The 25,681-nt window shown below is 44.2% G+C and overlaps 1 protein-coding gene across 4 annotated transcripts in view; it reads right to left on the minus strand.

Annotated features, from left to right (window-relative positions):
- Positions 1-25,681, minus strand: part of LOC126335383 (anoctamin-10) — a 303,559-nt gene that overhangs the window by 143,111 nt on the left and 134,767 nt on the right. For 2 of the 4 annotated variants that reach the window (XM_049998603.1, XM_049998602.1), the window contains one exon: positions 8,085-8,335. The exons of 1 other annotated variant lie outside the window; for it this stretch is intronic. In XM_049998603.1, the coding sequence (XP_049854560.1) occupies positions 8,085-8,335 (251 nt within the window). Of the gene's footprint in view, positions 1-8,084; positions 8,336-25,013; positions 25,366-25,681 lie in introns of those variants that run through there. One more of the 4 variants, XM_049998604.1, reaches the window with a different exon arrangement.

The raw sequence follows: 25,681 nt of genomic DNA on the forward strand, positions 1-25,681 counted from the left end.
TAGCTCGGTACGGGCTTTTGTTGAAGTTTCGAGAACATACCTTCACTGAGCAGTCAAGCAGTATATTGCTTCCTCCTATGTATATCTCGCGAAGAGACCATGGGGATAAAATTAGAGAGATGAGAGCCTACACAGAGGCATACCGACAATCCTCCTTTCCACGAGCAATACGAGACTGGAACAGAAGGGATAAACGATAGAGGTACTCAAGGTAACTTTTGCCACACACCGTCAGGTGGCTTGCGGAGTACGGATATAGATGTAGAAAGACTCGGGAGCAATCCAAGCTTAGTCACGTGCCACTGTTTGTTTGCGGAAGCAGTTAGGATCTGGCACACAACAGCATTAATGCTCATTCACTTTCGATCTGCGTATGTCGTGTGGCACCTAAAGAACACTTGCGTCATACTGAGAAACTCAGCTCTCGCGCTTATCTTACTGTAAATACGGTAAGTCATCGCAATCCTTGCTAATGTTCTTGTGTACTGCGTCTACTCTGCAACACAATAGTGGACTCAGGAGAGGAGTAACTAGTGTCATAGCGCAGTCAGAGTGTATCAGTATAACAGTGGAATGAGATACATTTGGATCGAATGCATTTGCTAAGTCTGAGACAGTAGAGTTTTCACTGACCCGTCTGTGTAAGATCTAGTTGCCAGTTTCCGTCCACATGTTCAACCTAAGGCAAGAACACCCAGAGTAGACACATGATTCACGACCGTAATTTCTCCCCCCCACTCAAGTTCACGAAGGGATGCTGTAGTTCATCTCTGATAGACGGCGAGTACCGAGGTTACAAGAAAACAGTGCTAGCTCACATGTACAAGATGATATGGGGGCTTTCTTGAGACAAGCAACTCTGATTTAGTTTGTGCAATTTAGGTAAAGATAGTGAAATGCCACGCAACTGCAAGACAATCTCCTGGTGATAGGAAGATCATCCATATACTTATTCCATTTATACATAATGTATAATCGCATACAAATTATTATTAGCAATAATGATATAAAGGCGCATAATTTACAGGTATCAGAAGCAGACAGAACAAACACATGAAAGGCAAGTAAGAAACGCACACGGACCTCCACGTCCGTAACAAAAGGAATTTTATAGCTGCAATTTTCTGTTTAGTAACAATAAAACTGACAAAAAACTAAAGAATTTAAGGAACTATTGCCAGATAATGTTACTTAGGTAGTATTTCTATTTCACTATCAAGGAACAATTGCGAAGGAAGATTGAAAAGTATAAGCAGCTCATAATTAATGATTCTCTATTTTTTTTTGTATTGTAATTTCACATAGGTTACGAAATATAATATCCAAATTTCATTGTCACCAACCCTGGAAGACTCAGGTTATGGAATCCACACGTATGGTTTCACGAAACGTGTTCCAGGTTGTTGCAGTTTCCGTGTACGACAGACACACAAATACGAGTGTCACTCCAAAATAAATGCACACAATTTTTTTAATCCACCTTTTATTCTACACGTTTTAAAGTTTTACAGTGTGTAGATACATCCATTAGAAACAATATTTTCATTTCTCCTCATAATTTCCATCCCTCTCAACTGCCTTACGCCTTCTTGGAACCAGCGTCTGTATACCCGCACGGTAAAATTCTGGAGCAACCTGTTGGAGCCACTGTTTAGCAGCGTGCATAAGGGATTCATCATCTTCAACCCTTGTTCCACGAAGAGTGTCTTTCAGCTTCCCAAAGAGATGATAGTCACACGGAGCCAGGTCACGGCTGTAAGGCGGGTGTTTCAGTGTTGTCCTTCCGAGTTCCATGGCTTTTTGACTGACATGTGACCGTGCATTGTCGTGCAAGAGCAAAACATTCTGCTTTTGCCGATGTGGTGGAACACGACTCAGTCGAGCTTGAAGTTTCTTCAGTGTCGTCACATATGCATGAGAATTTATGGTGGTTCTACTTGGCACGATGTCCACAACGAAAAGTCATTCGGAATCGAAAAACACCGTAGCCATAACTTTTGCAGCACAAGGTGTGGTTTTGAATTTTTTTTCTTTTTCTTGGTTGAATTTGCATGATGCCACTCGATTGATTGCCTCTTCGTCTCTGGTGAAAAATGATGCAGCCATGTTTCATCACCTGTCTCAACTGTTCCAAGAAATTTATCTCCACCATTCTCGCACTGTCCCAAAAGCTTCTTTGTGAGCCACTGTTAGCATCCTGGGAACCCACCTGGCACAAACTTTTTTAACGCCAACACAGTATTCTGCAAACACTTCCTTCCCCTATCCCACCGTAGCGTGACAATTCGTTCACTGTGATGCGTCTGTCAGCAGTGAACAATTGTGTCTGGAGTTGCACATTGTCTGGAGTGTGTGTGTGTGTGTGTGTGTGTGTGTGTGTGTTACGAGGCCTGCCGCTGCGAGGACAATCCTCAATATTGCCGTGCCCGCTTTCATCACGTAACCTGCTTGCGCACTGACTAACTGTACTGCGATCGACAGCAGCATCTCCATACACTTTTTTCAACCTCTTGTGGACGTTTCCCACTGTCCGGTTTTCACAGCACAGGAATTCTATGACTTCACGTTGCTTCTGACAAACGTCAAGTGTAGCAGCCATCTTGAAGACATGCTATGACGGCGCCACTCATGGGAACAGGTTGAACTAAGTTTGAAAACAAGCGGGAAGGATGTATTCACACACTGTACAACTTTCACGCATTAGAATGAAAACTGTATTTTTACAAAAATGGTGTGCATTTCTTTTGGAGTGACCCTCGTATGTCCCAAATTTTTGTCAATGATGTGGATACTACAGGAAAACATGAATACACACGAGACGCAATTCACGTCCAAGTGTTTTTCGTAATTCACTTTGGTTGTTGTGACCCTAAGTTCAACGAAGGACTGTGGCACTGGCTTGGCGTGATAAGGGAGCCACAGTGTTGACACTCGCAACACCCCCCCCCCCCCCCCCGAGGCACGGACTGTTTGTCGAAAGTCCCATTGTCAGGGAGAGAGACAGTAATTTATGCACGCGGTGCCAACAACAATAAACAGCGTAAATCAGCTCGCTGACAGCCGCGCACGCTGGATGGGTCCTGCAGATTCGCTGTCTGAGCAGCACACTCCGCTAGAGACCTGCTGAAATGGATCCCTCGCGCTCTTGACCTTCGTTTAAGCCGGGTTCACACAAGCAACTAGTATCGCCACAGCCAGTAGCATACGTCAGTTACATGTGTGAAATCCCGGCTTTTAGTGTGGGTACTTAAGAGACGCAATTTTTGTTAAGTCACAAAAAGTTCAGTTTCTGTTTGATTTATCGTGGACTAATTGCTGCTGTGCTTCATTAGACTGCAGTGTGCTTTCATTTTATTACTGAAAAAATTGTAAACAGCGGTCAACATCGGTACAGTTTCGTAGCTTCTGGAACTAAAGAACAACAACTGATGTCTGGTTTTCAGCATCAACGCGCACAAACTTAATATACGTAAACAAAACTGTTAGGTGCATAAACTTCGTGATTTGAAAGACAATTCTATTCTATTCTATTCTATTCTATTCTATTCTATTCTATTCTATCGCTTGCGCCTTTGTCCCGCATTGTGCGCGGGGTTGACGTGGCGAAATTGGATTTGGCATGTTAATTTGAAGAGGTAGCCGGATGCCCTTCCTACCGCCACCCCGTACCCCCCGGGACGGAATCAGAGTACCCCATTTGTCTGCGTCTAGTGGAAATCATGGAAAAGTGTGGATGTGTTTCAAATGTCTGTGAATCGTGAAACTGAGGCGGGATGTGGGGACCAGCCCAGTATTCATCAAGAGGGATGTGGAAAACCGCCTAAAAACCACATCCAGGCTGGCCGGCACACCGGCCCTCGTCGTTAATCCGGCGGGCGGATTCCATCCGGAGCCGGCGCGCCTACCAGAGTCAAGGAACCAGCGCGTTAGCGCTCTCGGCTAATCTGGCGGGTGTGATTTGAAATACCATGCATTGTATAAATTGTAGATTGTATGCAGAAAAAAAAGGTCCCAATCTACATTCTCTTCCATTTCCATAATATTGTCCTCAAGTACATCGCCCTTGTATAGACCCTCTATATACACCTTCCACCTTTCTGCTTTCCCTTCTTTGTTTAGAACTGGGTTTCCATCTGAGCTTTTGATATTCATACAAGTGGTTCTCTTTTCTCCAAAGGTCTCTCTAATTTTCCTGTATGCAGTATCTATCTTACCCCTAGTGAGATAAGCCTCTACATCCTTACATTTGTCCTCTAGCCATCCCTGCTTAGCCATTTTGCACTTCCTGTCGATCTCATTTTTGAGACGTTTGTATTCCTTTTTGCCTGCTTCATTTACTGCATTTTTATATTTTCTCCTTTCATCAATTAAATTCAATATTTCTTCTGTTACCCAAGTATTTCTACTAGCCCTCGTCTTTTTACCTACTGGATCCTCTGCTGCCTTCACTACTTCATCCCTCAAAGCTACCCCTTCTTCTTCTACTGTATTTCTTTCCCCAATTCCTGTCAATTGTTCCCTGATGATGTCCCTGAAACTCTGTACAACCTCTGGTTTAGTCAGTTTATCCAGGTCCCATCTCCTTCAATTCCCACCTTTTTGCAGTTTCTTCAGTTTTAATCTACAGGTCATAACCAATAGATTGTGGTCAGAGTCCGCATCTGCCCTTGGAAATGTCTTACAATTTAAAATCTGGTTCCTAAATCTCTGTCTTACCATTATGTAATCTATCTGAAACCTGTCAGTATCTCCAGGCTTCTTCCATGTACGCAACCTTCTTTTATGATTCTTGAACCAAGTATTATCTATGATTAAGTTATGCTCTGTGCAAAATTCTACCAGGCGGCTTCCTCTCATTTCTTACCCCCAATCCATATTCACCTACTATGTTTCCTTCTCTCCCTTTTCCTACTCTGAAATTCCAGTCACCCATGACTATTAAATTTTCGTCTCCCGTAACTACCTGAATAATTTCTTTTATCTCATCATATATTTCATCAATTTCTTCATCATCTGCAGAACTAGTTGGCATATAAACTTGTACTATTGTAGTAGGTGTGGGCTTCGTGTCTATCTTGGCCACAATAATGCGTTCACCATGCTGTTTGTAGTAGCTTACCCGCATTCCTATTTTTTTTTTCATTATTAAACCTACTCCTGCATTACCCTATTTGATTTTGTATTTATAACCCAGTATTCACCTGACCAAAAGTCTTGTTCCTCCTGCCACCGAACTTCACTAATTCCCACTATACCTAACTTTAACCTATCCATTTCCCTTTCTAAATTTTCTAACCTACCTGCCCTATTAAGGGTTCTGACATTCCACTCTCCGATCCGTAGAACTCCAGTTTTCTTTCTCCTGATAACGACATCCTCCTGAGTAGTCCCCGCCCGGATATCCGAATGGGGGACTATTTTACCTCCGGAATATTTTACCCAAGAGGACGCCATCATCATTTAATCATACAGTAAAGCTGCATGCCCTCGCGAAAAATTATGGCTGTAGTTTCCCCTTGCTTTCAGCCGTTCGCAGTACCAGCACAGAAAGGCCGTTTTGGTTAGTGTTACAAGGCCAGATCAGTCAATCATCCAGACTGTTGCCCTGCAACTACCGAAAAGGCTGCTGCTCCTCTTCAGGAACCACACGTTTGTCTGGCCTCTCAACAGATACACCTCCGTTGTGGTTGCACCTACAGTACGGCCATCTGTATCGCTGAGGCACTCAAGCCTCCCGACCAAAGGCAAGGTCCATGGTTCATGCGGGGGGGGGGGGGGGGGGGGGTCCTTCGTAATGGACTCAATTCGACCAGGAGGCTAGCCGACAAGCTTCTTCAATTATGTCATATCCAGCTTAAGCTGCTCTTATGATCAGATTACCACAATGTGGTAATGTTAATTTATGCACTCCTCCCGCTGTTGTAAATAGTCCCAGACATTTGCATTATGACCAGAATGTGATTTTCACTCTAGAGCTTAGTGTGCGCTGATTTGAAACTTCCGGACAGATTAAAACTGTGTGCCCGACCGAGACTCGAACTCGGGACCTTGGCCTTTCGCTGGCAAGTGCTCTACCCCCCCCCCCCCTCCCTCCCTCCCGGGCCTCTTTCCGTGTGTGGACTATAGATTGTGAGCGGAGGTGAATCTGAAAAGCTTTCCTAGGCGGCTCATAAGAAACGGCGCCGCGATTCCAACCTCCATCGCATAGGCGTCACAAGAAGAGGTGAAATATGGATAAGATGGGGTGTGACAACCTTCTGGTCTGTGACAAGTTTGCGGTGAGTTTAGACAGAACTGTAGTGAAACTTGGTGCCAGTGGAACATCATTGACCCAATTTTCTTCTTCTTCATCATCGTCGCCTTATCCCACGTCACGTAGGGTGGGCGTTGCTCTTCTGGATCTTTCTCCTCCATAGTACTCTATCCATTGCCTCTTCCTTCTTCCAACCTTTCTCCCTTATGTCCCCGGTTATCTTATCCTTCCACCTCGTCTTCGGTCTTTCTCTCCTTCTCGCTCCTTCAATCTTTATATCATCAACTTCGTTTCCGATATACTCTCCCCCCTTTCTCTGTAAGCGTCCGTACCACCTTAGTCTGCTCTCTTATCCTTTTCCCCATGGGTCCCACTTTAACAGCTCCTCTAACAAATTCATTTTTAATCCTGTCCTTCCTTGTTACCCCACACATCCACCTCAGCATCCTCATTTCGGCCACTTCCATCTTCCTTTCCTGAGCTACTGTGATTGGCCATGTGTGTGCCCCGTGCATCATAGCAGGCCTTACCACCGACTTGTACACATTCCCTTTCAATCCAATGCTCACCTTCTTGTCACACAACACTCCACTCATTTTCCTCCAGTTGTTACTAGCCAATTTATTCGATGTTGTATCGCTGACCCACTTTTTATGACATATGAACTTCTGACCTGCTGCGGCCTTTTTTATGGTTTTTTGTTTTTTTTTTTTTTTGCATGCGTCGATACCTCGCTGTTTAAAGCATCGTCGAGCCCGGGGGTAGCATGACAGCCTTTGCGTCATTAGACGAAGGTTTTAGGCGTCTTGGAGCCAAATTTCAAACTTTTACGTTTTTAAGAACTTTGAGGTTCGCCGACGACATTGTAATTCTGTCAGAAAGCAAATGACCTGGAAGAGGAGTTGAACAGAATGGACAGTGTCTTGAAAGGAGGATATAAGATGAACTTCAACAAAAGCAAAACGAGGATCATGGAATGTAGTCGAATTAAGTCGGGTGATGCCGAGGGAATCAGATTAGGAAATGAGACACGTAAAGTAGTAAAGGAGTTTTGGTATTTGGGGACCAAAATAACTGATGATGGTCGAAGTAGAGAGGATATAAAATGTAGACTGGCAATGGCAAGGAAAGCGTTTCTGAAGAAGAGAAATTTGTTAACATCGAATATACATTTATGTATCAGGAAGTTGTTTCTGAAAGTATTTGTTTTGAGTGTGGCCATGTATGGAAGTGAAACATGGACGATAACTAGTTTGGACAAGAAGGGAATAGAAGCTTTCGAAATGTGGCGCTACAGAAGAATGCTGAAGATTAGATGGGTAGATCATATAACTAATGAGGAAGTATTGAATAGGATTGGGGAGAAGAGAAGTTTGTGGCACAACTTGACCAGAAGAAGGGGTCGGTTGGTAGGACATGTTCTGAGGCATCAATGGATCACCAATTTAGTATTAGAGGGCAGCGTGGAGGGTAAAATCGTAGAGGGAGACCAAGAGATGAATACACTACGCAGATTCAGAAGGATGTAGGTTGCAGTAGGTATTGGGAGGTGAAGAAGCTTGCACAGGATAGAGTAGCATGGAGAGCTGCATCAAACCAGTCTCAGGACTGAAGACCAACCACAACAACAATAACGTTTTCGGTGGGAGACAACAACGGGGTTTAGAAAAATGTATCCTTTAATTATGCTGCTCAGTGTCGTTCTACTCTAGAGCTCTCATAAGCCAGCAGTGCTCTCTTAAGAGACGTGGCGAATATTTTGTCTGGTGAGAAGTATCTGACTGTACACGAAAGTTGCACAGACAGGAAAGAGGGAGAAGTGCCCGGTTACCTCTCCGTGCCTGAGCGGCTGTCTGCGCACGAACAGCTCAGCGCCGCCGTCCCGCCGCTTGCCGCGGATCTTGTCGACGAGCCAGCGCAGCGCCTCGGGCCGCACGTGTCGCGCGAACGACAGCACCAGGTAGGTCGGTGGGAAGACGGCGCCCTCTCCGGGGTCTCCTGTCGAGCTGGTGCCCACGCTGCTTGAGCTGTTGTCGCTGTCCAGGTCCGCCAGCACGTCCGAGCCGCCCGTCGACCTACGAGCTGCCGGCATACACGCACCCATACAATAACCCTGATGCTAAGGCCGAGGTTACAAATCGTCAGCTACAAACCTAAGTTCGTACTTTCTAGCTAATTAATCCTAGAAACACCAAGGTATTTTAGTTTACACGGAGCACCAACCAAGGGCAAATTTTGCCCGTGTTACAATCTAAATCTACATCTACATCCATACTCCGCAAGCCACCTGACGGTGTGTGGCGGAGAGTACCTTGAGTACCTCTATCGGTTCTCCCTTCTATTCCAGTCTCGTATTGTACGTGGAAAGAAGGATTGTCGGTATGCCTCTGTGTGGGCTCTAATCTCTCTGATTTTATCCTCATGGTCTCTTCGCGAGATATACGTAGGAGGGAGCAATATACTGCTTGACTCTTCGGTGAAGGTATGTTCTCAAAACTTTAACAAAAACCCGTACCGAGCTACTGAGCGTCTCTTCTGCAGAGTCTTCCACTGGAGTTTATCATCTCCGTAACGCTTTCGCGATTACTAAATGATCCTGTAACGAAGCGCGCTGCTCTCCGTTGGATCTTCTCTATCTCTTCTGTCAACCCTATCTGGTGCGGATCCCACACTGCTGAGTTGTAAATCTTGTCATTTGTTGTAGTACTGTATTTATTTTATGTAATTCTTTTTCCATTGAGATATTAGTTTAACAGGAAATAGTGACAACATAATTGAAAGCTTAATTGAAAGCTTAATTTTTTAACACTCAAAGGGTGAATATACCAACCAATAATGGTCAAATCTTGGTCAATGAATGTTTGTATAAACAAGATAAGAAGGTTTGTAATTGAATACAAAGGCTGTCTACAGTTTCTATGCACTCTTTGATCTACTAACTGAATAATACACCTTTGTCATTCAAAGAAAGTTTAAAAAATGTAAATGAAAACACTTGCTAAAATACATGTTACTGTACATTGAAAACTCTCCGAAAACACTTTTCACTTGGAGAGAATATTTTCACTTACAGATGACATTCACCCCCTGCACACGTCTGAATGAGTCTTACACAGATGGCGCTCACAGCTTCCACATGTTGACTTGGTTTTTGTGATTTTGTCTCTTGCTCTATGGTTACTTGCATTCGTCAAGCATAAGTAGCACCTTGCTTTCCTAGTTGGTTCTTCAATTGTAGCAATTTTGTTTACCTCTAGTTTCTTTCGTAGGATCTCTCCCATCGCGCAAATAATAGGCAACTGGAGTCTTATCAAATCCATGGCTTGCTCTTCTACGTATGGTTTCAGAAGTTTGTGGTCTAATTCAAGGAGATACAGTTTTCTGGCGCTTGGTTTCCCTTCGTTCCATTTAGGCGCATTCATCTTGAACAGTTTGTATGACTTAACTGCAGCCACATCAAGTAGGCTGTAGAATATTGACAGTGGCCGTCTTCTCGTACCCCTTTTGTAGAGTATGTCCTAACCATTTGAACTACGGCATCAACTCCTCCCTTAGTGGAATTGTAGTACAGGTTTGTGTGTGTTTCCTTTTTTTGGTGTATCAACTTCAACTCCTGCATTACGATGTTGTGTAGACAACGTCAGATTTTTCTTTGGTTTTTCCTTTGTGCTGTAAGAGACAATTGTTACTTGCGGCTTCTTAGATGATGGGTCTGTGAATGCGAATTTGGAGGAATACAGCTCTCTGACTGTTGTCGTGTTAAGTTCCTGCAGTACATGTTTTCTGCTTGATTTGAGTGTCCCAACCCATTTAAGTTTGTAGTTTTGATGTCTTGATAGAGAATGTCCGCCAACCCCCTACAGATTTTTAGAAGCAGTCAGTTGTAACAATGTAGCCTGTATTGTTTATTGGCTCCACCAGAGTCTTCACAATCTCAAGAGGACCTCGTTCACTGGCAGGTCTACTGTCTTTTCCAGCATACACTTCCATTTTTATTATGTATCGTTCAGTTGCACTACAAAGCATTCTGACTAATATTCCCTATTTTCCAGGTTTGTCTTTGAGGAAACCTATGAAAGGACAACGACCTCTGAAAAGACACAACATTTCATCAGTTGTATTGCCAGGTCCACTTCTGTAGTACCGTGGGAATAGTCCCTTCAAATACTTCAGACAGCGGCGCAAATTCGTCACGTACACGTCTTTCTGGCCTGGTGCCTTTGTCATCACGGCGAAGAATTTTAAATAGCTGATATGCTCTTGTCTTACCGATAGCTCCTCTATAAAAAACTTTGACCATAACTCAGATAAAGAAATATTGGTGTCCTGGTAAACTCTCATTAGAATTAAAATTCCCATTAATGCATTTATTTCAGTATCGCTAACGGGAGATACGTTCTCTCTTTCAGCTTCTTTATTTGTATGTCAAGTACTTCCCGTACTAATTCAGGAGACAATTTTTTTTAAAATGATTCACGTATGCTTGTTACTTTCCCAGCACTGGTTATTCCTTGACGTTCACAGACTATGTTACCAAAATCCCTTTTACTATGTCTCAGAGCTTCTGCAAGATACACTCTGCCAGAACTTTTAACATATTTATTTGGAGCGTTACCTGCATGGTTTGTTTCTTCTTCATTGTCCTCCGCTTCTTAACTGGTATCCTTTACTACTTCTGTATGATCAGACTCAATATCACTTAAATCTGATAATTCGTCGTCGAGTAACAGTTCTGCAAGAACTTCTGCGTCGTTCAAGCCTCTATAACTCTTCTTTCAAAATCCATTTTACAATAAAGGCGTCGCCCTACTGTGACAAACTGTTAATAGTAATAATGGCAAGTCTAAAATCAACAATGAAAGTGAAACTCAAGAATTAGACACTCAACAAACCACTGTAAAACTCATGTTCGAGGTTGCCAACTGAATAAAAGAAAGAAAAATGTACGGGCAAATTCTGCCCATGCTTGGTGGTTGTAGGGAAGATAAGAATTATGGTTGAGTACCAACCCCGGGCAAAATGTGCCCTTGGGCGTAAAATTCCTGTTTTGTAATTGCAATTATAAAAATTTAACCATAGAAACTTACAGCATAGTGTATTATAAGGTAACAGACAAATAGAAAAAGACCCAAAAGCACAGAAGGATATTTGCCATGACATTTCTACAAAATAAAAATGTACAGGCAATTTTTTGCCCGTGCTTAGTGTTTCTAGGGTTAAAGACATTAGCTGTATACAATGGTGAGAGACACTCGATGAGAAACTCCTAATGTACCAACAGGAACTGCTTGAAAAACATTCAGCAACAAATATCTTCTGGAGTCGTCCGCTGTAAGGAAAAGACACAAAAATATTCTATATATTCTTACGTAACTAGTGGAATGCTTGGGTATGGGAGTATTGCTAGTTAGTGTAAGAAAGACATTAAACGAACGAAAGATTATTTATTACAAAAAAATTCTTAGAAATCAAGGGAAACTTTTTCTTATAAAATGATAATAAATTTCCGGGTTCTTTTCGGAACAGTAGATTGCTTCTTATGGATAGGAATGCTATTATTTTACAAAGTATGGAAAGGTTCTTTTCTTACTTTTCTTTCAGAATGTTATTTACTCAGCAGAATGTCAGAGCCGTGCCTACACAACTTTAATGACTTTTCTAGGTATGGTCAAGGCTGTCGCGTGAGAAATGTAGTGGACTATACTGTTAGGGCTTGCATACGCTGTAGCGCACAATACCGTGAGCTGCGGTGACTGCTGCTTGCGTCGCTCGCTGACAAATGATACAATTATCTCTTTCTATCTGGATTGACCTTCGCCAGTCAAACTCTCCCAGCGCCTTGATGAAGTCAAGGACTCCTATTCGCCCCTAGTCTAACTATTGGCGTGGTACACCGGTCAGATAACCAGTCCACTGCGATGCCACTCAATACTCGCCCGCAGGCGTTTAACTAGTACTCTGTCTGTGTTCACACAGCAAAATAAGTGTGGCGTCCAACACAGTGAACAACGCTTAATAGCGAGCGACTCAGTATAGAGTGTCACTCCGATTCGCTAACGACAGAGGTGCTCTCCCAGTGAAGTACTGAGGAGAGACTTTGTTCCTCACTCTTTTTTGCCGGCCGCGGTGGTCTCGCGGTTCTAGGCGCGCAGTCTGGAACCGTGTGACTGCTACGGTCGCAGGTTCGAATCCTGCCTCGGGCATGGATGTGTGTGATGTCCTTAGGTTAGTTAGGTTTAAGTAGTTCTAAGTTCTAGGGGACTGATGACCACAGCAGTTGAGTCCCATAGTTCTCAGAGCCATTTGAACCATTTGAACCTCACTCTTTGTGTACACATACGAGCGCACTCGCTCTCATTACGCGTTCCCGCTCCAAGAGCGATAGTGAAACAGACCCTTTTTCAGGAAAAGTTGCAAGGGTATATCATTCACTGCCTTCCCTCACTCCTGTGATTCTTTGCGTCAGAAATATTCCGCCAATCAGCGTTGCTCTTTTAAACGGGAGAATTCCATTTCGTTTAAGTCGACCAATGCGGAAATCTGTAGGCGTGTACTGTCTTCCTGTGAGAACTCCGTAACTACGCAGTCGGTCCGTGAAAAAATGCGTCTTCTGGGCGCTCCCACACAATGTTGCAGAATTTGCTTTTAAGTCGAACACAGGAGTCGTTATCCCTTCACTCTGGCAAAAGCTGTATTCTCTCTGGGCAGTCGTATCGGCCAAAGTAGGTATGTTGTTGACCCAGTCCTCTGAAGGGACGGTCTTCCCAGCAAACTGGTTTCCTCTTTAGAACGAAAATTCCTGCGGCTGTCATTGTGTACGACAGCCTTGACATTTTCAACCCCGGTGCGCACTTGCGATTTACTTATTATATTTGAATGTTGCTTACATGAATCCATACAAAACTGACTACCTTATCGAGTTTGTGTTCGAATGAAGCGTCTTGATGTGCAGAATACGATTGTGAGGACGGAATATGTAAGAAATGAAGGTCAGGAGACCACGCCACCTTACAGTCTAATTTCAGATTCTCGCTAATGAAACTACGCTGGTGTCCTAAATTTAAGCAACAAACGGAAATTTTGGAAGGTTGCATTTATTTTGCCACAAGACAGTATTAAGAGCTGATAATAAAGTAGAAACATTGTAAAGAAAACACAATGCAATCAACTACAACATGCAGTACGGTTGACAAAAATGATGTTCGTTTTTTTCCCAACTTAACGGATTTTCACACAATCTGACAACTGGTTAATGTGACCAGTATGAGGTTGTGACTATCTCTGGCACCAATACATGCCTGACAATGACAGGACATGATGTGAATTATGTCATCAATCTCATGTTGAGGCAATAATGCCCATTCTTCTTGCAGAGCTGCTCGCAGTCTTGGAGAGTGGTTGGTGGATGCTGACATGATGCAACCCGTCTCCCTAGTGCATCCCAGACATGCTCTATGGGATTCAAATCGGGAGAGCCAGCAGGCAATATCTTCTACTTGAAAAAAGAAAAAAAAAAAAAAAAAAACACCAGCCACCCATGCTCTATGAGATCGAGAATTATCGTCCGTCAATACGAAGCCTGGACCCACAGCACCTCGCAACAACCGCGCATGAGATCCAAAGACACCCTCAAGGAACCTGACAGCAGCTAAATCTTGCTGATTCACCCGCACAGCTTCATGAAGAGGTGTTCGAGTGGTCAACATAATCCCTGTCCACACCATTAGGGAGTCTACTCGATACCGGTTTCTTTCCACAGTGTTTGGGTCCCGAAATCATGTTCCACGTGCCATCCAGATGCGAATCCGTCGATAATCACTCTTCAGATCAAATCAGGACTCATCTGTGAAAAGAAAATTGGCCCACTGTTCGACCGTCCAGGTGGAACTTTCATGGGTCTACTCTAGACGTCCCCTTCTGCGAAGACACGCCAAAGGTAGACAGACAGCAGGTCTCCAACAATAAAGACCACTCTGCCGAAGCCTCCTGCACACCATTTGCCTCGACACAACACGTCCAGTGGATGCTGCGTGGCCAGATGCCAGTTTCAGTGCAGTACTAGGGCAGTACCGTCGTGCGCTTACAGCCAAATAACGTTCAACTCTTTCCGAAGCCTTGTCTCGAGGATACGGTTTCGGTCTCTGTAAACTGTCGCCTCATCCGAGAAACAACAGAAAAATTCACATTAAGCCATCGGACCACATCAGTTTGCGACTCTCCTGCTTCTATTCGTCCTATGGCCCTCCACAGCAGAGATTCTGCGGGCGTCTTCTTTGTGCCATACTGCACAGTCTGTGACTGTATACACATCGATTGTGCAAACACTACCCCGATTGATCGGTGGCCTGACATCATTGCTGGCGTGGTTGTCCGTTGATCGGAATGCCATCATCCGTGCACAACACGATCGCAACGACATCTGTTGACAGTCTGTATCATTATATCTTGAGTTTGACAGAATTTGTTGCTTTAATTCTGGGCACCTCTGTACCTCGGGAAATATGCATGTAAACAATGTATGCGTGGTGTTTGTACCTGGAAAATGCTTTTCACGAACGATCTCTACAAATGCAAGGATGGTGTAAATGCGACTCGCTTGTCAGATAAAGATCCTGAATGTAAATGCGACTCTGAAGTTGTTAGTAATAAGAAAAAGTCAATAATGATTTAAACAAGTAAGAATATGAAGTTTTGTTCCGTACCATTATTTACTTCTATTTATGTGCCAGTGTGACCGCAGAAATGTTAAGAGCCATCCTTAACGTTATTTATAAGCTGCAGTAACCCTGCAATAAAATCCATTTTACATTATGCTCAATCAATGATTAATTTTTGAGGTTGTTATACATTATATTTCAAAAAATAGTATTGCGAACTTGGATACACTGTATTAATGTTCCACAGTAATAATAATAGTTATGCACCGGCTTTCGGCTCCTTAGACTATCGTCAGATAACTTAATACGTAGACACCTTTCCGGCCGCTCCCAGCATTCTCTGCCTGCAGTATCAAGTTGGACGGTACGTATAGTCCACAGAGAAATTCTCACTAACAGGCAAATAGCTGGCTTCAATTCTACGGCACACTGCCTATAATTGGGAGCTCTTACAATACACTACATCAGTGTAAATGTAAATCAGATGTTTCCGCTATGTGAATCGGAGTCTGAGGACAGACTCTACTGCTACAAAGCTAGTAGGTCAGTGTTTTCAACATCCTATTCATCGCTAAATGGTACGATTAGTCACGCGTTCCTCGTAAAGCAGATCAGCTGAAAGATGTAGAATGGAAACGAGTCTTTTTAAATGAGAATTACGATCGGTCCTTGTCCCTTTGCGTGCTACGTGAAGTAAAGAGGCCAAGGCAGCACTGTTTCACGAGAACGCGGATCTAAATCTGTGTCACGCATAAGAGGAGCTTATCTTTCCACAATGTCAGCTTATGTACTACAATACCCGCGGATAACTGCAGTTCGAAGTGCGACAGATATTACCGCTAGACACAGCGTTTTTATTTAGGAAATAAAAGACATTGCTACCGCATTGGAAACACTTTATTCTCAACAATTATCTTATAAAAAATTTGCGCCACTTCCCTTTTGAGCACAGTGTCCAGGCTCAAACCAAGACAAACCATCACGCGACATTCACGGACTTTCTCTGTTGCCTCACAAAATCACCTAAACATAGTTCGCAGCCACTCGCTAGATCGAATACAGTAATCAGAGTGCCGCTTCACGGATAGCGATTCGTCACTTCAAAGACCAATGGCTGTCTTTTGTGCTCCACCGTACGTAACGTTACGTCGTCATCATCGCCTTCGGGATAGAAATATGAATATGCCAAGGGAAACTGAGCCTGTCGCCTTTGACTACCAACAAGCCCCGTTGGAAATTTATTGTGCTCGCTAACTCTTTCTGCTATGTTGTTGTTGTTGTTGTTGTTGTTGGTGTTGTTGTCTTCAGTCCTGAGACTGGTCTGATGCAGCTCTCCAAGCTACTCTATCCTGTGCAAGCTTCTTCATCTCCCAGTACCTACTGCAACCCTCATCCTTCCGAATCTGCTTAGTGTATTCATCTCTTGGTCTCCCTCTACGATTTTTACCCTCCTCGCTGCCCTCCAATGCTAAATTTGTGATCCCTTGATGCCGCAAAACATGTGCTACTAACCGATCCCTTCTTCTAGTCAAGTTGTGCCACAAACTTCTCTTCTCCCCAATCCCATTCAATACCTCCTCATTAGTTACGTGATGGATCCACCTTATCTTCAGCATTCTTCTGTAGCACCACATTTCGAAAGCTTCTATTCTCCTCTTGTCCAAACTAGTTATCGTCCATGTTTCACTTCCATACATGGCCACACTCCAAACAAATACTTTCAGAAACAACTTACTGATACATAAATCTATATTCGATGTTAACAAATTTCTCTTCTTCAGAAACGCTTTCCTGGCCATTGCCAGTCTACATTTTATATCCTCTCTACTTCGACCATCATCAGTTATTTTACTTCCTAAATAGCAAAACTCCTTTACTACTTTACGTGTCTCATTTCCTAATCTAATTCCCTCAGCATCACCCGACTTAATTCGACTACATTCCATTATCCTCGTTTTGCTTTCGTTGATGTTCATCTTATATCCTCCTTTCAAGACACTGTCCATTCCGTTTAACTGCTCTTCCAAGTCCTTTGCCGTCTCTGACAGAATTACAATGTCATCGGCGAACCTCAAAGTTTTTACTTCTTCTCCATGAATATTAATACCTACTCCAAATTTTTCTTTTGTTTCCTTTACTGCTTGCTCAATATACAGCTTGAATAACATCGGGGAGAGGCTACAACCCTGTCTCACTCCTTTCCCAAAAACTGCTTCCCTTTCATGCCCCTCGACTCTAATAACTGCCATCTGGTTTCTGTACAAATTGTAAATAGCCTTTCGCTCCCTGTATTTTACCCTTACTGCTATAAAAGATGTTAATTTAATGCTTCTGCCTTTCTCCCCAGGATGCACTGCTTACGCAAGGGCTAGTCTCCACAAATCATAAAAGCAGACTCGCATCACACTTTCTGACGCGCGTTAGGAATACAGGGCTGTACAGTTTCGTGATGATTAACTTTTGCGACACGTGCAAAGCAGTAAGTACCTCTCACTGATAGCGAAGCAGCCCCACAGTCCCATGAAGTTCGTTATCAGATGCCTAATTCCGTACGCTACAATACTGCGGACATATCGTCACAAATGTTTATCAGGCTCTATCGCCATTGCATGGGTTACATCTACATATGACCTACCTCGATGATCTTACGTTCAAGAATTGATGGGTAAATGTTAGTTGTTGGTCACAACCACATTCTGGTGTGAATCAGCAATGTTTGCGTATAACTGAACTAGCCACCCTGCCTGGTTTCGCAAGAAGAACGAGTATCTAAGACCAAACGACTCGACTGGCGTAGTGTATTTCATGTGTAAATTGAAGGCTGAGTGGGGAGAAAAGAAAGCAAAGAGATTGGTGATGTCGACTGCGTTGGGACACTACACGGAATCAGCGGCGACGAGTGAAAATAGTCTGCATGACTGAGATCTCGTGCTTAATGGACAATTGCGTTAATCACCTGCGCCACCCATGACGCAGTGGTTATTCCAACTGCGCGGACTATCTCGTTACGCCCTAGGCCGACACATTTCCACCGAGCGCCATCTATCCACAGTCCCTGTCCTTTCCCTCCATACTCGCTACTCAGAGATTTCCGCAAGAGGTCGGACGTACTTGAGCACTCGCACTCAAGAAGGTGGATCCGTTGCCTGTCTATGAGAATCAATTATATGAATGCGTGATGTCTGTTCTTTCCGACATATCTGAACGGACACCACGTATTAATATAATAGTGTATTTTGTTTGGGGCCACGAATAAAAGTCAGCGAACAACGTTAAGTAAGTTTACATCATAACATCCACATAACTTAGGCGATGTCAGCAGCATACGCCATGAAAGGTGTCTGGACGCATGAATGTTACATGTTTTATATAGAATTGGCTTTTGGCGTGACATCTCATGGCACTAATATGATCACACCGTGATGCGAGTAATATACTGTATGTACAACCAATGCAAATATTATACGCGAGTCTCATATCAGAAGACCTCGATGAAATGGTGGCAAGCTTTTCATTGTTGGTCCTAGCTATTATGATACTTCAAAACCGAGTAACTCACTACGCGTTCTTCGAAGACTTTTCAGTGGGTTAAGAGTGGAAATTGTGACTGGTATTCTGACAGAAGCAGAAATTAGCAGGCAAATTGTGATCGTATTTCAAAATGCATCCCTGAACTATCTGTAGAAGTATTTCGAAATCTTGTATATTCCTACGCAAGAAATTTCTGAAACCCAATCATGAAGATCATTGTCGAGTCTTTAAGACCCGCCAGGGTAGCCGAGAGCGCTAACGCGCTGCTTCCTGGACTCGGGTAGGAGCGCCGGCGCCGGATCGAATCCGCCCGGCGGATTAACGACGAGGGCCGGTCTGCCGGTCAGCCTGGATGTGGTTTTTAGGCGGTTTCCCACATCCCGCTAGGTGAATACCGGGCTGGGCCCCACGTTCCGCCTCAGTTACATGACTCACAGACATTTGAAAACGTTCCCACTGTTTCATGACTTACACTAGATGCAGAACAGCTGAGGTACACTACTTCCGTCCCGGGGGGATCGGGGTGGAGGCAGAAGGGCATCCGGCCACCCTCTGCAATTAACACTGCCACATCCGTCATAACACAGCCGACACCTTGTTGGAGCGGGACAAAGAAAGAAAGATTCATGAGTCTTTAAGATCTTTAAAATGCCTAAGTCTCTTTCTCGGCTCTGGGCATACAATTACCAGTCTTCCTTATAATTTGAAAGTGTCCTAACAAATAAAACGTTTCGTCCAACCACGCAGAGAATCGTATTTGCATGTATTTTTTACTCAAGAAAAGCAAGAAACCTGAAGCTGAATCGTTTGCTGCGCTGCTGCAAAACAAGGTTTATGCAGAGGAAGTAAAGCTGCACCCCATGCTGCAACATCCAAGCATTCGTAGCTGTATTCGACGTGCGATATAAACTACGCGACGTAACCTCGAAAGAGGACGGTCTATTGACACACAGTTAAGACGGATTTAGAAAACATCGTTCTTGTGAAACAAATATCTCTTTATTCACAAGAAGTGTTGACTGCTATCGACAAGGATTTCAGATTGAGTCCGCATTTCTAGAGTCCCAGAATGCTTTTGACACCGTACCTCACAAGCGGCTTGTAATCAAATTGCGTGCTTAGGGAATATCGTCTCAGTTATGCGACTGGATTCATGTTTTCTTATCACAAGGGTCATAGTTAGTAGTAATTAAGGGAAGTCTTCAAGTAAAACAGAAGTGATTTCTGGCGTTCCCCAAGGTAGTGTTATCGGCCCCCTGCTGTTCCTTATCTATACAGGGTGTTTGGGGAGGGAAGATTAATATTTTACAAAGCGCGCTATACAACTGGACCATAACGTGATTTTCTTGAACACAATATTAAAGAAAAGAACACATTTTTACATTATGTTTATTTACTTTGCATTTAACATAATGCATTAAAACATGCATGATACATGTATTCAGTTGAAAAAGACGTACCACGTCTTTTCAAACGGCTTTAAAACTTATTGTAAAGATGTTGGATAGCTCACAGAACAGGTTCGAATACCCCACCATGAACGTCAATGCACTGTTGCGCTCTAGCGGTAACTTCTTGTGTTGCTTGTTCGATTGCCTGTGGTTGGTTTCTAATCAATTCAGCAGCGTCCATGATGCGACGAAGCAGTTTATCTCGTGCATTTACCTTCACTTTGTTCACCTCTAATTTCATCCAACCCCATAACCATAAATCTAAAGTTGTAAGGTCAGGTGATCTTGGAGGCCTGTTAACAGCAACGCCACGACCAATCCAACGATTAGGGTAGGTGCGGTTGAGATGGTCCTTCACACGCAAGGTAACATGTCGAGGGGCACCGTCATGTTCAGAGTACATTTCAGTTCTCTTGGCTAAAGGAACGTATTTCAATAGTTCCATAAATGAATTTTCCAAAAAATGCTGGTACCTCTCTCCCGTCAATCGCCGATTGATAATAAATGGACCTGTCAAAAGGTTACCGATCATGCCGCACAAAACTAACTTGGAAATTGCTATGTACTGAAAGGTATGTATTTTCTCGTGACCATCTACGATTATTTCGTGTGTTGTTTACTCCAAGTCGTGAAACCTGGGCTTCGTCAGTGATTAGTATGTATGGAAGCAAATGACTATTCTCAATTACCCAGTGACAGAATTGAAGTCGTTGGGCTTTTTCGCCAATGTGGAGATTTTGGGCACGCTTTATGTGAAATGGATACAGGATTTCTGCATGTGATGTTCCCCATACACGTGTCTGTGGGACATTCGTACGCAGGGACATTCTTCGTATGCTCGTACTGGGATTTCGCTCAACACTTGGCGATAATTTCTTCCTGTTCTTGCAAAGTGTGTTGACGTGCACGCTCTGACGAAAAATGTCTACTTGGAAGAGAGCCTGTTGCACCCAAAGTGATAAACACTTTGGTGAACACCCTGCGATCAGGTAATCGTAGAGTCGCAAAGCGCCTATGGTATTGTTCTCTTGCAGCGGTAGCACTAACGTAGCTGAAGCCATAAACATAAACCGAGCGAGGTGGCGCAGTGGTTAGCACACTGCACTCGCATTCGGGAGGACGACGGTTCAATCCCGTCTCCGGCCATCCTGATTTAGGTTTTCCGTGATTTCCCTAAATCGTTTCAGGCAAATGCCGGGATGGTTCCTTTGAAAGGGCACGGCCGATTTCCTTTCCAATCCTTCCCTAACCCGAGCTTGCGCTCCGTCTCTAATGACCTCGTTGCCGACGGGACGTTAAACACTAACCACCACCACATAAACCATATCTGCGTATTCCTCATTACTGTAGACGTGATTCTTTGTTAGCAGCGCTGGTACGAACACAGTTAACACCATACACTACACGGCTAACCAATCCGCCGCCGGTACATTACACAATGCGGTTTACACGGCACAACTATGTAAACATCTGGTCATTGTACTACGTATGTCACATGACCATAATACGTGGTAGGTTGCATAGCGTAAACATGGCATGTACCCGTGCATTGTTTGCAAGAAAGTCACGTTACGGTCCCCGTTCACGTTGTACTCATCAATTTTGCACAACTAAAATTTTTCGTTGCGGTAGGATCTTCTCACGAAATTTGAATCACCAACTTCCTCCTCCGAAAATGTTTTGTTGACTCCGACGTACGTAGATAGAAACGACCATCATAATGAAAAGGAGAAATCAGAGCTCACACGGAAAGATATAGGTCTTCGTTTTTCCGCGTGCTGTCCGAGATTGGAATAATAGAGAATTATTATTAAGGCGGTTCAATGAACCCTCTGCCAGGCACTTCAGTGTCTTTTGCAGAGTAGCCATATGGATGTAGACTTACTGCTCCACAGATTTACTCGAACTTCATTGGCGGTGCTGGATTACTCCTGTGCAGTATTAGACCAGTCTAGAACACGACTGTCAGCTTCGGTTTGACCCACTACGAGGGTTGCCCAGGAAGTAATGCACTGCATTTTTTTCTCAGACGAAAACAATCCCATAAATGCGAAACGTTATGTATGTATTATTTGAAGTCTCCTGATTGAGCGCGCCAAGTTTCCGTAACTACCGTAGCTGCAGGACAGTTTCAAAATTGTGTCTGCAGGTGATACATCTACATCTACATGACTACTCTGCAATTCACATTTAAGTGCTTGGCAGAGGGTTCATCGAACCACAATCATACTATTTCTCTACTATTCCACTCCCGAACAGCGAGCGGGAAAAACGAACACCTAAACCTTTCTGTTCGAGCTCTGATTTCTCTTATTTTATTTTGATGATCATTCCTACCTATGTAGGTTGGGCTCAACAAAATATTTTCGCATTCGGAAGAGAAAGTTGGTGACTGAAATTTCGTAAAAAGGTCTCGCCGCGACGAAAAACGTCTATGCTGTAATGACTTCCATCCCAACTCGTGTATCATATCTGCCACACTCTCTCCCCTATAACGCGATAATACAAAACGAGCTGCCCTTTTTTGCACCCTTTCGATGTCCTCCGTCAATCCCACCTGGTAAGGATCCCACACCGCGCAGCAATATTCTAACAGAGGACGAACGAGTGTAGTGTAAGCTGTCTCTTTAGTGGACTTGTTGCATCTTCTAAGTGTCCTGCCAATGAAACGCAACCTTTGGCTCGCCTTCCCGACAATATTATCTATGTGGTCCTTCCAACTGAAGTTGTTCGTAATTTTAACACCCAAGTACCTAGTTGAATTGACAGCCTTGAGAATTGTACTATTTATCGAGTAATCGAATTCCAACGGATTTCTTTTGGAACTCATGTGGATCATCTCACACTTTTCGTTATTTAGCGTCAACTGCCACCTGACACACCATGCAGCAATCTTTTCTAAATCGCTTACAAGCAACGTGCCGTCACTGAATTTCTCACTGCAGAGAAAGAAACTGTGGGGAATATTCAAAAACGCTTGTGCAAAGCCTATGGAGCATCTGCTGTGGACAAGTACAGTTGGTGGCCGGGCACGGAGGGTGAAGTCATCAGTAGGCGGTTCGAAGGAACTCGACGATTTGTAGCGGTCGCGGAGACCATCCACGGCTGACACACCTGGCCTAGCCCCCTCGGACTTCCACTTGTTTGGACCATTAAAGGATGCCAATCGTGGAAGAGATTGAGGACGATGAGGTGATTCACACAGTGAAGTTCTGGCTCCGCCACCCGGACAAGGACTGCTACTGACAGGACATTCACGCCCTGATTTCGCGATGGAGGAAGGCCGTAGAACGGGATGGAGATTACGTGCAAAAACAGGGTGTGTAGATAAAACTCCATTCTTTCGTGTGTGTAATTCTCGTTATGTTCAATAAGGAATTGTTGAAGGAAAAAATGCGGTGCATTACCTTCTGGGCAACCCTTGTACTATACCGCTAAAATAGCGCTGCAGCAGTTTAGTACTTTCCAAAAGGCATTTAAATATAACCACTAGATGGGAAAACGTACATCACGGTCACTAACGGCCACAACTGGCTCCTAACGAATCAAAAACGCTTGTGGAAAGTCTATGGCTTCTAACGACTCTCGCCCATAGTTTCTCCCATAAATCATACAGGATAACAGTTCAGTGTCAAAAATGAAAAAGATGTACACAGAAACGCCGCACAAAGTATCCACGGGAACAAACGGAATTTGTCTTCTATTATATCTCGCCGCCAAGTGCGCCTCGTTCATTGAACATAATTTCCAGTTAGCTGATGGCGCCTCTCTCCATTATGCGGACTACGTAAAGAGAGAGTTTACCGATATCTGTACACATACTCTCTCGTTCAGTGCCTTTTTTGTGAGATTCCTGTTAACCCATAAAGACAAGTTTCGCCTCACCCCTATGTGTCGTGCAGGTCCTGTATATTTACTATGAGCGCTACCTACAGGTAGAACGCCGCATTCAAATGGATTGCAGCATTTCAGTTCGAAGTATAGTACCTATAGCGATCCATGAAAGACGTCTAAGGAACAGCAGAATGAACTTCCATCACGCCTCCGAGGATAGTCGCGACCAGTGATGGGGTCCGCATCATAACATTACATCCAGAAGGTTTGCCAACCATGTAAGTTGCTCGACGTATCCACCCGGGTCAAACTGATGTGGTGTGGACATGGAATCAGTTCTAATCGACAGGTGACATTAAATGGGGCCACCGTACACTTTCCGTCGTTGTTGAGGGCAGACTCACTGCCCTGCTGTACAGCGACGAGATTCTGCAACCATATCGCTAACATTTTGGTGATGGACAGATGATAAATAGCATGTTGATCGAGATATTTTTGTAAACTCGTTCCTTGAAGATGCTAGAGTCACCAGAATGGAGTGGTCTGCAATTATCCGAACATGAACCTGATCGAACACACATGGATAGATTGAAATGATATGTTTTTGTGCGTCCAAAAGACCAGCACTCTGCACGAGTTACACAGAATCGCCACTAAAGAGTGCCAGAATTTGGACCAGGGACAATTGACGATCATATCAGCGGTATGCCACGAATGACTCAAGCCTGCACCCGAAGAAAGGGGCGTTCCATCACGCATCGATGTTTGTCAGGAGTGGTGTTAAACACTCCACATGGGAAACAGACAGCTTTGTTGCCAGAATGAGATTTTCACTCTGCAGCGGAGTGTGCGCTGGTATGAAACTTCCTGGCAGATAGAAACTGTGTGTCCGACCGAGACTCGAACTCGGGACCTTTGCCTTTCGCGGGCAAGTGCTCTTGCCCGCGAAAGGCAAAGGTCCCGAGTTCGAGTCTCGGTCGGGCACACAGTTGTAATCTGCCAGGAAGTTTCAGACAGCTTTGTTGTTACACAAATGTTTGTGCTTTTGATTTGGTGATTCTGAAACACTGGAAAGGCCTACAGTGTAAATATGACTCAGAGCCTGTTTTTTCTGTACTACAAGTTTTGCAGTAGAGCGGTGATGCAAAAGTTTTTGTTGGTGTGTGTATTTTACACCAAAAGAAAATGCCCCGCTCCCTCGCGCTGTCCTGCACACGGGAACTATTCGGTCAGTATGACAACGCCTGTATTCTTAAGAGATATGATGGTCGACCAGTTTTAACTTACAGTCGTAGGCCCTCTTGTGCAGCCGCACTACCGCAGGCATGGCGGCAACGTTGAGGCGACGTCTGCGTGGAGGCCGAAGAGGTGGTGCCCGGGCGGCGCTCGCGCGAACAGTGGAGGTGAAGGGAAGGAGACAGGACCGCAGCAGCCAGAGATTTGCAGAGTGCAAATACGGACACGTAAGGCGCGCTGTATATCACCAGAGCACACAATGGCTCGTGCCCCGTCAGACCGGCGCGAGGCCTAGCGGCGAAACGCGTGCCGCACCTCCTCTTGTGGGCCACCTACTGCGAACTGCCGCCTCATTCATTAGCATCGTGCACGCTGTAACAAGCCCTGCCACGCGGCCAGCACACTAGTAGGGTGACACCCGCCTGCAGCTGTTAGCGTAGCTATTAGCGATGCTCCGACTTCCCGTCTTCTGCTTAACGGCAGGAATGTATGTCTGGGCTGGTTCTCATGTAACCTGCTGAAGTTATTCAACGACCAACTGCAGTACAGCAGCAGTAGAACTCCATCGAAAACGGCTACTAGATTAAATTTACGGTAAAGACTATTTACAAATATATACATCTGTTTGGGGAACGTGTAACGCCTGGACCGAGATATGCAATCACAATGAAATGTATTCCATCAATTAGGAACATGGACACTACACAAACGATTAGCAT

This window comes from Schistocerca gregaria, chromosome 2 (assembly GCF_023897955.1).
Source record: "Schistocerca gregaria isolate iqSchGreg1 chromosome 2, iqSchGreg1.2, whole genome shotgun sequence".
NCBI classification, from domain to species: Eukaryota; Metazoa; Arthropoda; class Insecta; order Orthoptera; family Acrididae; genus Schistocerca; species Schistocerca gregaria.